Source organism: Arachis duranensis, chromosome 4 (genome assembly GCF_000817695.3).
Source record: "Arachis duranensis cultivar V14167 chromosome 4, aradu.V14167.gnm2.J7QH, whole genome shotgun sequence".
Lineage (NCBI taxonomy): Eukaryota > Viridiplantae > Streptophyta > Magnoliopsida > Fabales > Fabaceae > Arachis > Arachis duranensis.
Window position 1 is genome coordinate 80,341,059 of NC_029775.3, and position 16,715 is coordinate 80,357,773.

Here is a 16,715-nt window from a genome sequence, read left to right on the forward strand (position 1 = left end):
TCCAACCATGTTCTAGCTCTGTCTCTTACAGCAAAAGGGAAAAGCATGAGCCTGTAGACTTCAGGATCTACTCCATTAGTCTTAACAGTCTCACAGATTTGGAAGAACTCAGTTAAGAACTGGTAAGGATCTTCAGATGGAAGTCCATGAAACTTGTAGTTCTGTTGCATTAGAGCAACTAATTGAGGTTTCAGCTCAAAATTGTTTGCTCCTATGGTAGGAATTGAGATGCTTCTTCCTTCAAACTTGGATGTAGGTGTGGTATAATCACCAAGCATCCTTCTTGCATTATTGTTGTTAGGTTCGGCTGCCATCTCCTTTTCTTGTTCGAAAATTTCAGCAAGGTTGTCTCTGGATTGTTGTAATTTAGCTTCTCTTAGTTTCCTTTTCAGAGTCCTTTCAGGTTCAGGTTCAGCTTCAACAAGAATGCCTTTTTCCTTGTTCCTGCTTATATGAAGGAGAAGAGAACAAGAAAAGAAGAGAAGAGGAATCCTCTATGTCACAGTAAAGAGGTTCCTTATTGTTAGTAGAAGAAGAAAGGGAATAAAGAAAGGAGAATCCAAACAGAAGGGTGAGGATATGGGTAGTGATTTGAGATGAAGAGAGGTGAAGAGAAGCGTTAGTAAATAAATAAATAAATAAATAGAAGAAGATGAGAGGGAAAGAATTTCGAAATTAATTTTTGAAAAGGAGTTAAATGATTTTTGAAAAATAAAGATAAGAAATAAAATTAAAATTAAAATTTAAAGCAATTAATTAATTAAAGAAAGAATTTTTGAAAAAGAGGGAGGTATTTTTGAAAATTAGAGAGAGAAAAGTTGTTAGGTGGTTTTGAAAAAGATAAGAAACAAACAAAAAGTTAATTACTTAGTTGAAAAAGATTTGAAAATCAAATTTGAAAAGATAAGAAGATAAGAAGAAAAGAAGTTAGAAAAGATATTTTAAAATCAAATTTTTGAAAAAAGATAAAATTTTGAAAAAAATATGATATAAAAGATAAAATGAAAAGATATGATTAAAAAGATATGGGTAGAAAAGATATAATTTTTAAAATTAAAATTAATTACTTAACTAACAAGAAACTAAAAGATATGATTCTAGAATTTAAAGATTGAACCTTTCTTAACAAGAAAGTAACAAACTTCAAATTTTTGAATCAATCATATTAATTGTTAGCATAATTTTCGAAAATAAAGATAAAACTAAGAAAAAGATTTTTGAAAAATATTTTAAAACATTAAATTTTCGAAAATTAAATAAAAAATGAAAAAGATTTGATTTTTGAAAAAGTTTTAATAAGATAAGTGATGAGCGGATAATTTATACGCTTTTTGGCATTATTTTTAATATGTTTTTAGTATGTTTTAGTTAGTTTTTATTATATTTTTATTAGTTTTTAGTTAAAATTTACTTTTTTGGACTTTACTATGAGTTTGTGTATTTTTTTGTGATTTCAGGTATTTTCTGGCTGAAATTGAGGGATCTGAGCAAAAATCTGATTCAGAGGCTGAAAAGGACTGCAGATGCTGTTGGATTCTGACCTCCCTGCACTCGAAGTGGATTTTCTGGAGCTACAGAAGCCCAATTGGCGCGCTCTCAATTGTGTTGGAAAGTAGACATCCTGGACTTTCCAGCAATGTATAATAGTCCATACTTTTCCCGAGATTTGATGGCCCAAATAGGCGTTCCAAGTCAGCTCAAGAATTCTGGCGTAAAACGCCGGAACTGGCACAAGAATGGGAGTTAAACGCCCAAACTGGTTATGGGAGGCTGGCCATTCGGCCATGTCTAGACCTTGTTCTTATGTATTTTCAACAGTGGAGTTTCTACACACCATAGATTAAGGTGTGGAGCTCTGCTGTACCTCGAGTATTAATGCAATTACTATTGTTCTTCTATTCAATTCGGCTTATTCTTGTTCTAAGATATCACTTGTTCCTCAACTTGATGAATGTGATGATCCATGACACTCATCATCATTCTCACCTATGAACGTGTGCCTGACAACCACCTCCGTTCTACCTTAGATTGAATGGATATCTCTTGGGTCCCTTAATCGGAATCTTCGTGGTATAAGCTAGAATTGATGGCGGCATTCAAGAGAATCCGGAAGGTCTAAACCTTGTCTATGGTATTCTGAGTAGGATTCAAGGATTGAATGACTGTGACAAGCTTCAAACTCGCGATTGTGGGGCGTTAGTGGCAGACGCAAAAGAATCACTGGATTCTATTCCGACATGATCGAGAACCGACAACTGAATAGCCATGCTGTGACAGAGCGTGTTGAACATTTTCACTGAGAGGACGGGATTGTAGCCATTGACAATGGTGATGCCCAACATACAGCTTGCCTTGGAAAGGAGTAACACTACAAAAAACACGCTAATTTGCGGGGTTTTTTTTTCCAATTTGCGGGGGTTTTTAACCCCCGTAAATTGCGTTACAGCGGTTTAATAAACTCCTGCAGTTAGGTGTGCTGCAATATTTTACGGGGGTTTTATCAGAACCGACGCAATTTTGAAATCCAAATTGCGGCGTTTTTTGCCCCCCGCTGTTTGCGGGGGTTTCAACTAAATTGCGTCGGTTTCTGAAGACCTCCAACAGTTTTGTGTTGCAGCATTTTTTATTCATGTTGTGGGGGTTTTAAACCCCCGCAAATATGGTAAACTTAAAACAAATTTTTTTTTGTTGGAGTTGTAAACTCCCACAATTTGAAATGTAATGCCAAAATATTTATACTATGATATATATAGTTTTTTCTTATTTTATATAATATTTATTAGAATCCAAAATTTAATAAGAATAAAAATCTTTAAAGTATAAAGCTAAAATATAACCCATTAAAATAAATAATAACTTTTTTATATTATAATAAAATGCATAATATCTGAATCATCACTGTCTTTATATATCTACTCCTAAAAATTAAATAAGCTAAAATAATATAAACTCACAACTACCACTAATGAGTTCTCTACTTGAATAAGTTTGTTTAATAAAAAAATGCAACATAATACCCTAACAAAGGTGGAACAATAAACAACTAATCAATCTTTAAAGCAATACTAAACAATGTCTTCACGATTTTTATTGCTTCCTCCTGATGATGTTCTTCCTGTTGTCGGTGTAATAGTTTCGTTCTCAATATCATTAGCCTAAAATAAATTAAAAATAGAAATGTCAACATAAAAATTCTCACATCTATGACACTATAACGACAATTCAAAGACCAAAAATGTTAAAAAGGCATTAACCTTTTCTTGTGTGAAAAACTTGAACAACAAATTAGTAAGAGTAGGCATGTAAAAGTGAGAATATACGAGACTAATACCATGCTAGAACATTAGCATAATATAACGGTTATCATTTATCATAATTTTTAAAAATATTAGTCCAACATAGATTTGACGAGAGATGGCAATTTACCTGAGTTCCATGGTCAAATATACTAGTAAGTTCAACAGGAATTCTTCCTTCTTTAGCAAGAAAATAAGCCTTGAATGCAGCTAATGTCCCATCAAATTTAGACTCCAAACGCTTAAAATCAGCTTGGGAGTAATTGGTAGTAGATGACATTGAAGTTGAAGAATTAACTAACTGGCTAGGATGATTGCCATTTCTGAAAGTATTAGTAGGTGTTGCTCCCATTCCCATGCATCGCACCCTACCAGAATGCTCCTCCCCAAACACTTTTCCAATAGCATCATTTGTAGATGGTCTAGATTCAGCTTTCTCATTTTGAGTCATAAGTACTTCAATTTGTTCCTGCATTTGAGATTTAAGCAACAAAAATATAACAAAATAACATTAAGGTTTGGCAGATTTTGAAGTAACACTTTGTACTAAAATAGACCAAAAAGTACAACTTACTGCTATATCCCTTGCTTCATCAGTCACAAACGACCCATCTCTCTTCTTATAAGTTTCTATGTACATTTCTCCACGGCTAATTTTTCGACCGGTTTCTAAAAACTATACAAAAGAATATAAAAAAAATAGTTAAAGAGCATATCATAATTTAGTAAAAACGAAAAATGATTGATGGTTCATACTATTTCATGTCTTTTCCTTGAGATGGGTTTCGAGCCACCAGTATGGGGAATTGTTTGCTTCTTGCGAGCTTCCTTATTTCTCCTACACATCTCCTATAAAAAAAGAAAAATGAAGATTAGAAAAGTGATTACGTATTAATATTATATTTTGAAAATTTTAGCATGTTACCATTGTAGAAGGTAGAAACCGATACTGAACAAAAGATGCCCATTGATCTCTGTCGATGCCGACCGGGACATTATCAATGAGTGCTTGTCTACTCATGCATGGATCATAGAACTCTTTCCATAACTTAATTCTATGTTGTGACCACTTTTTTGCAAGGCTAAGCTTGCAATATCGCTTTGCAATGCCCTCAGAAATTTTGAAATGAAATTTTGGCTATAAAAAAGAATCATACATAAATAACAAGATATCATTAACAATAGAAAATTTTAATAGGAATTTAGTAAAACTAAATATTTCAAATATATACCTTCAGCAAGTTACTAAAACACTCTTCAAATCTAGATCGAGGTATGCCTAAAGGTCCTGACCACTTTGAGAAATTGATTGGAAATAACTTACAATCAACTGCCAATGTTCCTAGATATCCAGCAAGCAAACCTTGGGCTTCTCCAATAGCTTGTTCATCTTCAAAGTTCACAACAACTTGCTCATCTCTAGATAAGTTATCCATTTCTTTAACTTTTAGCCTTCTAGTCTTAATAGTTCCATCTGTGCCTTTATTTCCAAAGTTTTAAACTAAATTAAAAATTTAAACACAAAGTATTTGCATATAAAATTAATTATATGTAAGTACACATTTACTTTTAAAAATTAAATTTTTAAACATTTTACAATTAAAAGCTTTTAAATTTTAAACAATTATGAAGAATCCACATGTAACACAAAGGACATTACAAATCCCAGAATAAAATTTCACTCCTAGACACTAGGATCAAGAAAGAAACAGATCACTTGAGTAAAAGAAGACTAAGTTTGCAACAGAACATTTGTTAGGTGCCCCTAAAAAAAATAAAAATGAACTCTCCAAGAATCAAGAATATTTCGCAGTTCATATGAGTACACCTTAAGAAAAAATAAAAAATTTCAAATTTATCAACAACTCGTGTAAATCATATGGGCACCACTGTTCAGCTGTGGATTAGATCCTAAAAATAAACAAATTGAAATGGTAAGTACATATATATATATATATATATATATAGTGTGGACCGAAAAACATAAAAGATTTAGCAGTGGAATACAATCTTGAATTAATTTAGTCTTACTTACGAATGGCCAACTTGGATTGAGATATCACTTAATTAAGAATGCAATTTAGCCACCTTAATTATTGGGTATGATCATTATATTATTTAAATTATAAAGTAACTAATGAACAAGTTAATTAAATGGACATCTAATTGAGAGAGAGAACAAGTTAATTAAATGGACATCTAATTGAGAAAGAGAGAGAGACAGAGACAGAGAGCAATTTGCAATATTGACCAGACAAACACTCATTATTTTTCTATCCAAATTTTATTATTACTACAAGGAAAAGATGAATAAATAACAATTTGGACAAAAAGAAAAGAAATTTGAAAGGGAAAAGATCATAATGATTTGATGATAAATAATGTGATTTCACAAAAGCCAGAACCATGCATATGCATATCACTTTGTCATCTAGTAATATTATAGGAGTAATACTATTTCGTATTTTCATTTTATGCCTCGGGAGTTGGGTGAAAATTTTAAGATTTTTAGTAAAAATATTTTGGGCAACATTTCCGTACAATTGAAGTCTTTATCATATGCCTCAAAATAAGTAAACTTTAATATTATTCAACCATAGCCACATAGAAAGCTAAATAATCAGCATTAGACCTGTAAAAATTGGCATAGTGCATGTTCAGCTATCAATGCATCACTTTTCTACTTTCATACAAGAGATTGTACAAAAAAATATATTATATATAAAGATTAAAAATATAAAATTTGCATTTATATAGAAAGCACTTATTTAGCAACTCAGCATGAGAAATTAAGTTTATTATGCACCATACCTACTGTCTCCACGGTCCAATATTCAGAAGATTGATGTCCACCAAAGGGCCTAGTATATTCTTGGGATCCTTGGTTAGGCAGTGAATGATCTATATTACTATCCGGATTGCTTTGTATTGTTGAATCATGATTAGGTGGTGAGATATCCGTAGGTGAATTGTGAAATACCTCGTCGTTAGTCTGATCAAAACCATTTTCAGGTTGAGGAGCTGATCTCAGGGGATTAGTAAACCATTTACACTTCGGCATTGCTGTAAATGAATTTAACAACAAATAGTTAGAGAAAATAACTCAAAAAGCATGTTATATTTCACACAAAAATTAGGCCAAAGATAAAATTTATGAACAAGCCAACGGATTAACCATAACCTTAAAATTAACAAATATATAAATAAGCTTTAACCTTAGATTTCTCATTATGAGTCAACTACGTCATCGATCAAGTGGTTTGTTGCCAATTGAATGTATTCATCACTGTTACCAAAATATTGATCAAGAGCTTGCTCTTGATGTGGCTCGTCCTCATCTGCAGCCTCTTCAATTTCATCACCCATTTCATACAAATCTCTTGGTTTTAAATGAACAACGATACTCCATCCTTTGTTAACGACATCATCTACATAGTATACCATTGATGCTTGTGACGCTAGAATATAAGGCTCATCTTCTTCATGTTCACCGGTATGAATTGGTCTTTCAAAGTTAACACAATGAAAATGCCATTGATCTCTTCTATATCCTCTATGTCGAGTGGAATCAGCCCATTTACATTTGAAGAGAACAACAGTGAATCGCCCATAATAGCTAACCTCAATTATATCCTCCAACTTGCCATAATAGGGTACATCACCTTGTCTTAAATTTTTGTCAACTCGACTTGCAACACATGGTGTGCTAGAGGTTAAATATACTCCACTATTCTGTGTCCTCAAACCTTCTTCACGAGCAATAGTTCGAAATGTGCAACCATTTATTTTACAAGCACTATATCTCGTTGCATTTGATAAGGGGCCTCGTGCTAAAAATTTGATGTCAATAGACAACTGTTCTATGGTATCTGGGTTCATTATCTGAAATTGAGATAAGTTATGAGGGTTAAAACATTTATATCTTAACACCTTTTCCATTTCATAAACTCTAATAATTTAGTAACTTACTCGTTTTTCAAACCATGAAACAAATTCCTTAAATACTCTCTTCTCTATGTCTGTGGGGTTCGGTCTCCTTCCCTTTGAACTTCTTCTTATGTATTCTCTAAATTCACTGCATTAGGAATTAATTTGATTTCAGAGTACGTCACTCACGAATATAGATTTTGAATATATTAATGCAAATAACCTCTATCTTTACTTACTTCACATAATCCTTGACGGCTGGACAATTTAGTAACACATATCTATGGGCTTGTAGCTTTTGCTTTTCATTCAATGTAAAAATTGTACCAGAACTCCCTGCTTTACCCACCGGCGGAAAGAGACAAGATTTTGAGCATCCCTTGTCAAGCGGGTCATCACATACACGTCTAGCTCTATTGAACCTTGTCTCTATATCTTCAAAATAGCGAGAACAAAAAGTGAGACATTCCTCAGCTAAATATCCTTCGGCAATAGATGCTTCTGCTTGTGCTCTATTCCGCACATGGGATTTTAGATGGCCTAACTCCCTAAAATAATATAAAAAAATCAAGTAAAAATGACATGACTAGAGATGCAATTCTAACGATCTTTAGTTCATCATACAAAATATTTTACCTCTCAATTGGATACATGTATCGATAATGCACTGGACCTCCGAGCTTTGCTTCATCTACTAGATGGACTGTCAAGTGAACCATGACGGTAAAGAATGATGGAGGGAATAACATTTCCAACTGGCAAAGGACGACCACTATGCGTTGTTGGAGCTTGTCAAGTTCAGAGTTACTTAAGCTTTTCCCACAAAGGATCTTAAAGAATGAGCCAAACTCAGCCAATACTGCGGTAACATGATCCGGCAGCAAATGACGAACTGCTATTGGTAACAATTCCTCCAAAAGAATATGACAGTCATGACTTTTTAATCCAAAAATTTTTTTCTGTCCTTCATCCACACATCTCGAAATATTACTTGAGTATCCATCTGGTAGCACAACATTCTTCAATGCCGAAAGAAATAGCTTCTTGGTGTCACGTGTTAGTGAAAATAAAGATAAATGATATGATCCATTGTCACTTGGCCAGAGATCATGCCTTATGCCTATTTCTTTCAAATCTTTCCGTGCCTTGAGATTGTCCTTTGATTTTGCTTTGTCATTAAGCAAAGTGTACAAAATGTTATCACACACATTCTTCTCAATGTGCATAAAGTCCAGATTGTGACGCAACAAATTGGTTTTCCAGTACGGAAGATCAAAGAAAATGCTTCGCTTGTTCCACTGCTTAACTTCTCGTCAAGGTCTTTTCCCACCACTACGAGATTCTTCTCGTTGCTGATCTCGTGTTTCAACATCCTGTTGTTGTTCAAGAATGTCAGAACCTAATAACTTCTTAGGTGGACCACGCTCCTCTGTGCTTCCGTCAAAACGAACACGATTCAGTCTAAATCTATGATTTCTTCCCAAAAAACGTCTATGACCCATGAAGCACCATTTAGAACTATGACGGAGATAACAAGGAAAAGAATCAAAGTTACAAGTGGGACAAGCTAAACCGGTGTGTGTGTTCCAACCAGATAGCATACCTAACCCAGGAAAATCACTTATTGTCCACATAAGAGCTGCATGCATTCTAAATGTGTTTCCGGATGATGAGTCAAATGTCTCCACACCATCAATCCATAAATCTTTCAATTCATTTATAAGGGGCTGCAAGTACACATCTATCTTATTTCCCGGGGACTTCTTTCCTGGAATAACCATTGATAAGATGAAAGAAGTGTGATTCATACACATCCAAGGTGGAAGATTATATGGAATCAAGAACACAGGCCAAACGCTATTAGTAGAACTCAAGGCTCCGAAGGGATTAAAACCATCAATTGCAAGACCTAGGCGAACATTTCGTGGCTCTTCGGCAAATAGTGTGTGCATCGCATTAAAATTCTTCCATGCTTCACCGTCCCTTGGATGTCTCAGTAATCCATCTCTTGCAGGTGCAGAATTATGCCATTGCATGTGCTCAGCCGTCTTGCTACACATATATAACCTTTTCAACCTTGGCTTCAGTGGAAAGTATCGCAAAACTTTTGCAGCTTGCTTTTTCTTTTTTTTCTTAGGGATCCATCTAGATATACCGCAATACTTGCATGTATCTTGTATGTTATCTGGAGTGTCATCCAGATATAACATACAGTCATTTGGGCAAGCATCAATCTTAGTATATTCTAGGCCGAGTTTGCAAATTACTTGCTTGGCCTTATAAAAACTAGAAGGCAGTTGTATTCCATCGAAAGTATCTCTCAACAAAGTCAATATCATAGTCATGGCCTTATCACTTATTCTACACAAGACCTTTATGTGATACAATTTGATTATAAACTCCAACTTTGTGCATTTACTGCCCTCGTGCAACTTTTCATTTCCGTCTTTTAAAAATTCATTGAACTCACTACCATCATCAAAGGAGCCCTCATGTAATCTTCCATCTGCGATGTCTTCATCTCCATCGGGTATAACTGCATCATTTAATCCCATTATACCTTCATCCCCATGGTGGCCGAATACATCATGCAGTAATGTATTTAGCGGATTCTCTTGAGATGGTGGCGCTTGCACTTCTACACTACTTGGCTCAACAGGTTGTATCTCACCATGACGATTCCAGATCACATAGTTTCTGGGAAATGGCTTTAAGAGCAGGTGATCCTGAACTGTGTCTCTTGTATGCCATTTTCCAAATGCACATCGTGGACATGGACAACATATTCTATCCGAAATGGCCGCTCTCGCAAAAGCAAAATCAAGAAATCCAATTATGCCATCCATGTATTCCTTTGTTGTTCGAGGTTTTTCAATCCAAGTTCTATCCATTTGTAACTAATTTATTCAACCAAAAAGTAAACAAGGTTGTAACATAAAGAAGGAATAGGTAATTTAGTTTTGTAAAGTAATTAATACATTAAATCTCGCCATCGTAATCATTATAATAAGTTGTTTATTTTTTTTATGTTATTTTATATCACATTGATTTTTTTTAATTTTTTACACAGAAATACTAAATTATTCTTTAAGTATTGGTGTCATTTTATTGGTGTAGAGTGATAGAAAATTTTAACAAGTTACAACTATTTAAGTTTTAATCTTCTAAACTAAATCCTAAGCAAATATAATTTTTCATAATACCTTTAAGGATTTGAATAATTATTTTATATGTAATTAATTGGGTATTATTTTATACTTGGTTAGTTTTTTAATTAAATTTTTAGTCATAGATATATTCAATATTCAATAAAATAAATTTTATAAAATTTTATGACAAGCATTCTAACTATAAAAAGTTAAGTTATAATTAAGTTATTATATTTTAAACGATTCAAGACTCGACAAAAAACATTCTAAAATGAGTTATATTTTATACATTTTGTTTTCCTGTGAATATTATTATATGTTTTTTATGTTAAAGTTTATGCTGTTCAAAAATATTTTTGGAGCTCAGTCATTGCCAATCAACTAAATAAATCGAAAAGTAGAAAAAGAAAAAAATCACTAAAACATAAAAAGGAGAATAGATATTTCAAAAATAGTATCCCAAAAATGATATACATAGAATTTCAAAACTATAATATTTTATTCAGAATAAAGAACATGTAATTACTTTATTGAGGCAGAGAATTACCTTATAAAAGGAATCAACTGAATAGTGTGGTTTAGATCCGAATGTATCAGTGATATAGGAGCAACAAGTATGCCAAATCAACTACTCAGATACTGCAAAAACAATTTTTGAAAAAAGAAAATGATAAAAATAGTTTAGGATGAACATCAGCAAAAGAAAATTTTAATTTTAATTAACAAAATGCAACAGAAGGCACAATTATCACAAATAAAAATGTTCTCTTTATTTTAACTTCAACTATAAGAGAGAGGTTGAACTCAATTTAAATACAAAGCTGTGACAGCGAGACAAAAGCTACATCTTAGGCATCACAGGAGAAAATCAATATCAACGGTAGCTATTATTATCTATAAAATATACTTATTAGTTAAGTAAAAAAGACTGTATCTTAAGCATGTAACTAATATTTTGTTTTTAATTAGTAGGGCATGATAATATGATTCTTACCACTAATAATAATAATTGTAAGTGGTTGTGGCACTGACTCGTATGTATACATGGCAAGGTATTCTATGCAGCTTTCAAGAAGAGTTCCATTATATAGACATGTCAAAATAATTTAAAACTGACTATCTCTATTTTTTTATATTCACAATTTAACTATCTACATTTTTTTATTCTATAAAGGAATTCATCATCTAATTTTCCCTAATCTATTCCCACAAATCAAATCCGCAACACCAAATTCTATCTCACAGGTCATGGCAAAATTCATCTGTGTAAGAAAAATCATTTCTACCAGTCTAGAACATCATGATAGGTCTAGAGGAGGAAAAAAAAACATAATTTTTAAAAATTGAAAGCTTTAAATTCCTGAAGATTAGATTTGCTTCAAATTTTCTCATAACATTTTAATTAGGAACCGAGGAAGGTCAAAGTTAATGAAGCATGAAGCATTCTCTGTTTCAAATGAACTTGGAATAACTAAATATAATTTCATCTTTCAAGAAGCCAAATATCAAATTGGGAAAATTCAATAACACTAACAAATTACTAAGCTCAAATATATGCTATCAAATTGTTACCTTTGCATAGAAGCACAGCTACAACTATGAACGCCAATAGCAGCAGCAATGGAACGCGAACAGCAGCAGCAACACAAATCCAAACCCGAACGCGAACACGAACAGCAGCAGCAACACGAACGCGAGTAGCAGGGGCACAACCGTGATTAGCAGCAGCAATCAATCAATATGTGTGATCAATTTCAGGAGTTGTCTACACACAAAGCAATAGCCAATAATTAATATTAGAAACTACTCATTATCTAACATAATTGTTATGACTTTTGATAAGCTATAATTGAAAATTAGTTTAAAATTTTTAACAAGAAAGGAAGCTTTGACAAACAAGAAAGGAATCAGCTACAAACAAGAAAGGAAGCTTTGACAAAATGCTTGCTAATGGTATGTTGCATTCTTCTGCATGTTTTCCTATCTTTAATTTTTACATGGTTACTCAAGCAATTTTGTCTTAATTGTGAACTTTTTCAGGAGCCAATGCACAGAACAATGCCATAACTCAATCTTCTGGAAAGGCTGCTGTGTCAATGGCTGCAACTAATCTTAATATTGGAATGGACTTGTGGAATGCATCTTCTGCAAAGGCTGATGCTACGAAACTGAGAAACAATCAACCTGCCCTAGGAGCTGTCAACCCTCCTACTATAATGGGACGTGAAGTTGCACTTGGTGAACAGTGGATACAAGTATGATTTACACATTATCTTCTTGAACTTCAGGCCATATATTCCTTGTTTTAAAAAACGTTTCCTTTTTATCTTGTGCATCTCTTAGTTATTTCCTTTACCTTGCAGAGCCTTAGCTTTCCTTACCTATTTCGGTTTTTTTAGGACGAACGTGACCCGAAGAGATAGAAAAGAAAACAGTCTTAACAGAGAATTAGCTAGGAGGTCAAGACTACGCAAGCAGGTAGTTTACAGTTATCTTCAAGCAAGCAATGGTTAAGGGTTATCAATAATATTCAGTGTTTCCAAAGCTACAATTTGACATCCTTCAATGTTTTTCATTTGTTGTATCCACCAGGCTGAGTGCGAGGAGTTGCAAAGAAAGGTGGAGTCACTGGGAAACGAGAGCCAGACTCTGAGAGAAGAACTTCAGATAGTATTAGAAGAATGCAAGAAGCTTACTGCTGAAAATAATTCCATCAAGGTAAATTACACCTCCAAATTTTATTGAACTGAATTAGCATTGACCAGGTTATGGTCTTAAAACCTTAGATTATGTCCTCTAACAATACTTTTGCTGTCAACAGTCAACAGGAAGAGTTGGAAAGGTTATGTGGACCAGAAGCAGTTGCCAGCCTCGAATAAATCACCTTTTTGTTATCTTCATTATAAGGAAATCCCGAGGTCTGATCAATTCCCAGAGCTAGAAGAGACAGACTTGCAGCTGCAATTCTATCACTGCCGGTTCTATTAATTAATCGAGCATAGGATATAGTATAATTTTTCTCCTTTGTTCACTAATTTTATCATACCATTAATTAACACTCAATTGTAATTCTCCTGATGTTGTTATTATACACGTCATTTGTGACTGAAACTATTTTCTTTTTCTCTTGAATGATGTTCAAGGCTTTTCCAATGTCATTGTGTCTTAATTAAGTGATAACAACAACAAAATATAAGTATTGACTACAATTGAAATGATAGCAATTTTGGATCTCCTTATTTAGTTAATTAATTAATCAAAATGAGAAAAGAGCAAAGTAGTATATTGGTGATGGTAGTGTGAGAAGTGAGAAGACAAGTGAGTTGGGTACAAAAAGTAGTGAATATATTTTATGTTTTCTATGGGAAGGAATAACCAACTCTGGTCCAAATTGTTCAGCCACAATAATTGATTCAGCATGAACTGGCAACAGCTATGGCAAGATAACCAAAACTAAGTTAACTAAACTATTTTATGCTTTTAATTAATTAATGTCCCTGCTTGTATTCAGAAACAGATTGAAATTTGAAAAAATTACTATATCAAAACTAATGAAATTAAAAATAAATTTGAAAACAAAAATTCATAGTATTGTGATACAAAACAACTAGAGCAGAATATAGGATACAAACCAAACACAATTATTTTGAAACAGGACACCAAGTCATGCATGAAACTAAACAATACTTCTATATAAAGTGCTTGCAAATACTTTGATTTCAAATAGATTGAACTAACTAAATTATCAAGACCCTTCACCCACTGTTATGAACTTCAATTAGCTAAATACCAGTGAAGTGGATGCAAAGAAACAAGAAAATAAAAGCCATATATGTTTGATTATATTGTACTAAGTTTCTTTTAAAGCTATACCCAATTATTACAGCACCAATGTCCATTACTAATCACATTATAAGAATTCCAATTATATATATATATACACTTCATGTATTAATTTTACCCTGTTCTAGTATTATTAATAGTCATACTATGAGTCAAGTTATGTCCTTATATGTTAATAAAGTTGTATTGTTGTACACAAATAATCTTAAAAAACAGATTAAACATATAGGTAGAACTTACTTTTTCTTGTCCAATGTAGGGATGATGCCCTTGTACATTTGTCAATGAAACCTGCAACATATAATACATCAAAAGTAAGAAGAAAAAAAAAACAGGAATGAACTACAAGAAAAACCAGTAGGTGTTACTAAGAAAAAATCAAAAATTCATAAAACGGTAACCATAAGAAACAATTTTTAAGCAATAGTGATAACTGATTTTGTGTTACTATCAACAATATGAAACTAAAAGCCAAATGTGAAAATGTGAAATGGCAGAATTTGCAGAAATATCGTTAAGGAGCTCGATATGGAAAATCGATTAAGATGCTTGTAGATTCCTTTTTTCGTTCCTTTTCAACAATCAAAAGCAAGAAAAAAAATCACCAATGCACTATGATAATAATAATGTGCCCATTACATGCAAATAGAAGACAAAAAATTGGAATAGCAATTACCCACTGAAATGGAATTAAAAATTATAGAAACACAATTAAACTTAAATTTAGAGCCATAAATTCATGATATTGTCATACAAAGCACTAATCAGAAAGGGGATAAATAGTTTATAAACCCTAATTAGTTCATATACATACCTTTTTTTATGGAAGAACAGCTGCAACTAAGAACGTGTACATCAGTAGCAATGGAACACGAACATCAGTAGCAACACAAACGCAAACACCAATAGGAGCAGGAACCGGAATGCCAACAGCAGCAGCAATCGGAACGCTAATAGCAGCAAGATACGAACGGCAGTTGCAATGGCACAACCACGAATAGCAGCAGCAATCAATGAAAAAAGGTGAACAATGAAGAATGAAGCAGTTACTATATCAGGAGAGTGGGAGCAGAAAAGGGTGTTAGCGAGGTGGGAAAATGGATTTCACGGGAAGAAAGAGCTCTTTGCATTGCCAAATTGTTTGGGGAATTGATTTAGTTTTGGGGGAGTTTTAAAAATCCTACTATTTAAAATAAAAACTGCTGGAAATAAAACTCTTAACAAAATGAAAGATAACTGTTTGTTTTAAAAATTAAATTTGTAGGATTTTTTTAAAACTTCCGTTAACAAACTCCTACAATATAACTTTTTTTCTGTAGTGTAAGAAGGATTGGATGAAGACAGTAGGAAGGCAGAGAGACGGAAGGGACAAAGCATCTCCAAACGCTTATCTGAAATTCTCACCAATGAATTGCATAAGTATCTCCATCTTTATTTTATGCTTTATTCATAAATCATCCATAACCATTTGAATCTGCCTGACTCAGATTTACAAGGTGACCATAGCTTGCTTCATACCAACAATCTCCGTGGGATCGACCCTTACTCGCGTAAGGTTTATTACTTGGACGACCCAGTGCACTTACTGGTTAGTTGTACGAAGTTGTGATAAAAAGTTGAGATTGCAAGTTGATGATCACAATTTCGTGCACCAAGTTTTTGGCGCCGTTGTCGGGGATTGTTTGAGTTTGGACAACTGACGGTTCATCTTGTTGCTTAGCTTAGGTATTTTTCTTCAGAGTTCTTAAGAATGAATTCTAGTGTTTCAAGGTGATGTTCTTATCATCACCAAAGCTGATTGATTCTCATCAATTTAGCTCTTGAATGTAATGTCCTACTGAAACTTGGCTAGCCATGTCTAATTTCTTTAGACTAAAGCTTTAGACTAACATTGCATGATTCCTGGAATTCTCATTAAGAATTTTGATATCCTTATTTTCTTTTTCACTCAATTTTCAAAAAAATCCAAAAAAATTATAAAATCTTAAAACCAAAAAAATAATTTTATGTTTCTTGTTTGAGTCTAGTGTCTAATTTTAAGTTTGGTGTCAATTGCATGTCTTTATTCTTCTAATTTTTGAAAATTACATGCATTATGTTCTTCATTGATCTTCAAGTTGTTCTTGATGATTTCCTTGCTCTGATCTTTAAATTCTATTGTCTTGAGTGTTTTGTTGTTTCTCATATGCATTCTCAAGTTGTTAGTGTCAATAGTATACAAACTTCTAAGTTTGGTGTCTTGCATGCATTGTTTATTTGATCTTAGTTTCATTTTGATTATTCCTCATTATTAAAAATCCAAAAAATTTTTAATTTGTGTCTTTTCAAGTCAATAAATACAGAGAATTGAAGATTCAGAACATACAGCAGAGGAATTACACGGAAAAAGCTGGGCATTCAAAACGCCCAGTGAGAAAGGAAAACTGGCGTTTAAACGCCAGCCAGGGTGCCTGGCTGGGCGTTTAACGCCCAAAAGGGGTGAGTTTTGGGCATTAAACGC

The 16,715-nt window shown here is 33.2% G+C and overlaps 3 protein-coding genes across 6 annotated transcripts; 1 reads left to right on the forward strand and 2 right to left on the reverse strand.

Moving 5' to 3' along the window:
* Positions 1–2,881: 2,881 nt before the first annotated feature.
* Positions 2,882–15,381, reverse strand: LOC107484520 (uncharacterized). Of its 4 annotated transcripts, XM_052259929.1 has the most exons (12): positions 15,030–15,381; positions 14,456–14,506; positions 11,945–12,137; positions 10,920–11,011; positions 6,277–6,359; positions 6,108–6,157; positions 4,529–4,776; positions 4,222–4,434; positions 4,053–4,145; positions 3,871–3,972; positions 3,427–3,765; positions 2,882–3,155 (listed from the first exon to the last, which is right to left on the reverse strand). In XM_052259929.1, the coding sequence occupies exons 5-12, from the start codon at positions 6,300–6,302 to the stop codon at positions 3,066–3,068; spliced, it is 1,161 nt and encodes a 386-aa protein (XP_052115889.1). In that variant the 5' UTR covers positions 6,303–6,359; positions 10,920–11,011; positions 11,945–12,137; positions 14,456–14,506; positions 15,030–15,381; the 3' UTR covers positions 2,882–3,065. The 4 variants fall into 4 exon arrangements, with proteins under 4 accessions (XP_052115889.1, XP_052115887.1, XP_052115890.1 ...); XM_052259927.1 differs by having other exon boundaries at positions 6,108–6,359; XM_052259930.1 differs by lacking the exons at positions 10,920–11,011; positions 11,945–12,137; positions 14,456–14,506; positions 15,030–15,381 and adding an exon at positions 6,512–6,653.
* On the reverse strand, positions 8,537–10,114 carry LOC110280498 (uncharacterized). Its single transcript, XM_021141565.1, has one exon. The coding sequence runs from the start codon at positions 10,112–10,114 to the stop codon at positions 8,537–8,539; it is 1,578 nt and encodes a 525-aa protein (XP_020997224.1).
* On the forward strand, positions 12,313–13,251 carry LOC107484519 (G-box-binding factor 1-like). Its single transcript, XM_052260579.1, has 4 exons — positions 12,313–12,325; positions 12,413–12,627; positions 12,965–13,090; positions 13,159–13,251. The coding sequence occupies exons 1-4, from the start codon at positions 12,313–12,315 to the stop codon at positions 13,249–13,251; spliced, it is 447 nt and encodes a 148-aa protein (XP_052116539.1).
* Positions 15,382–16,715: the final 1,334 nt, after the last annotated feature.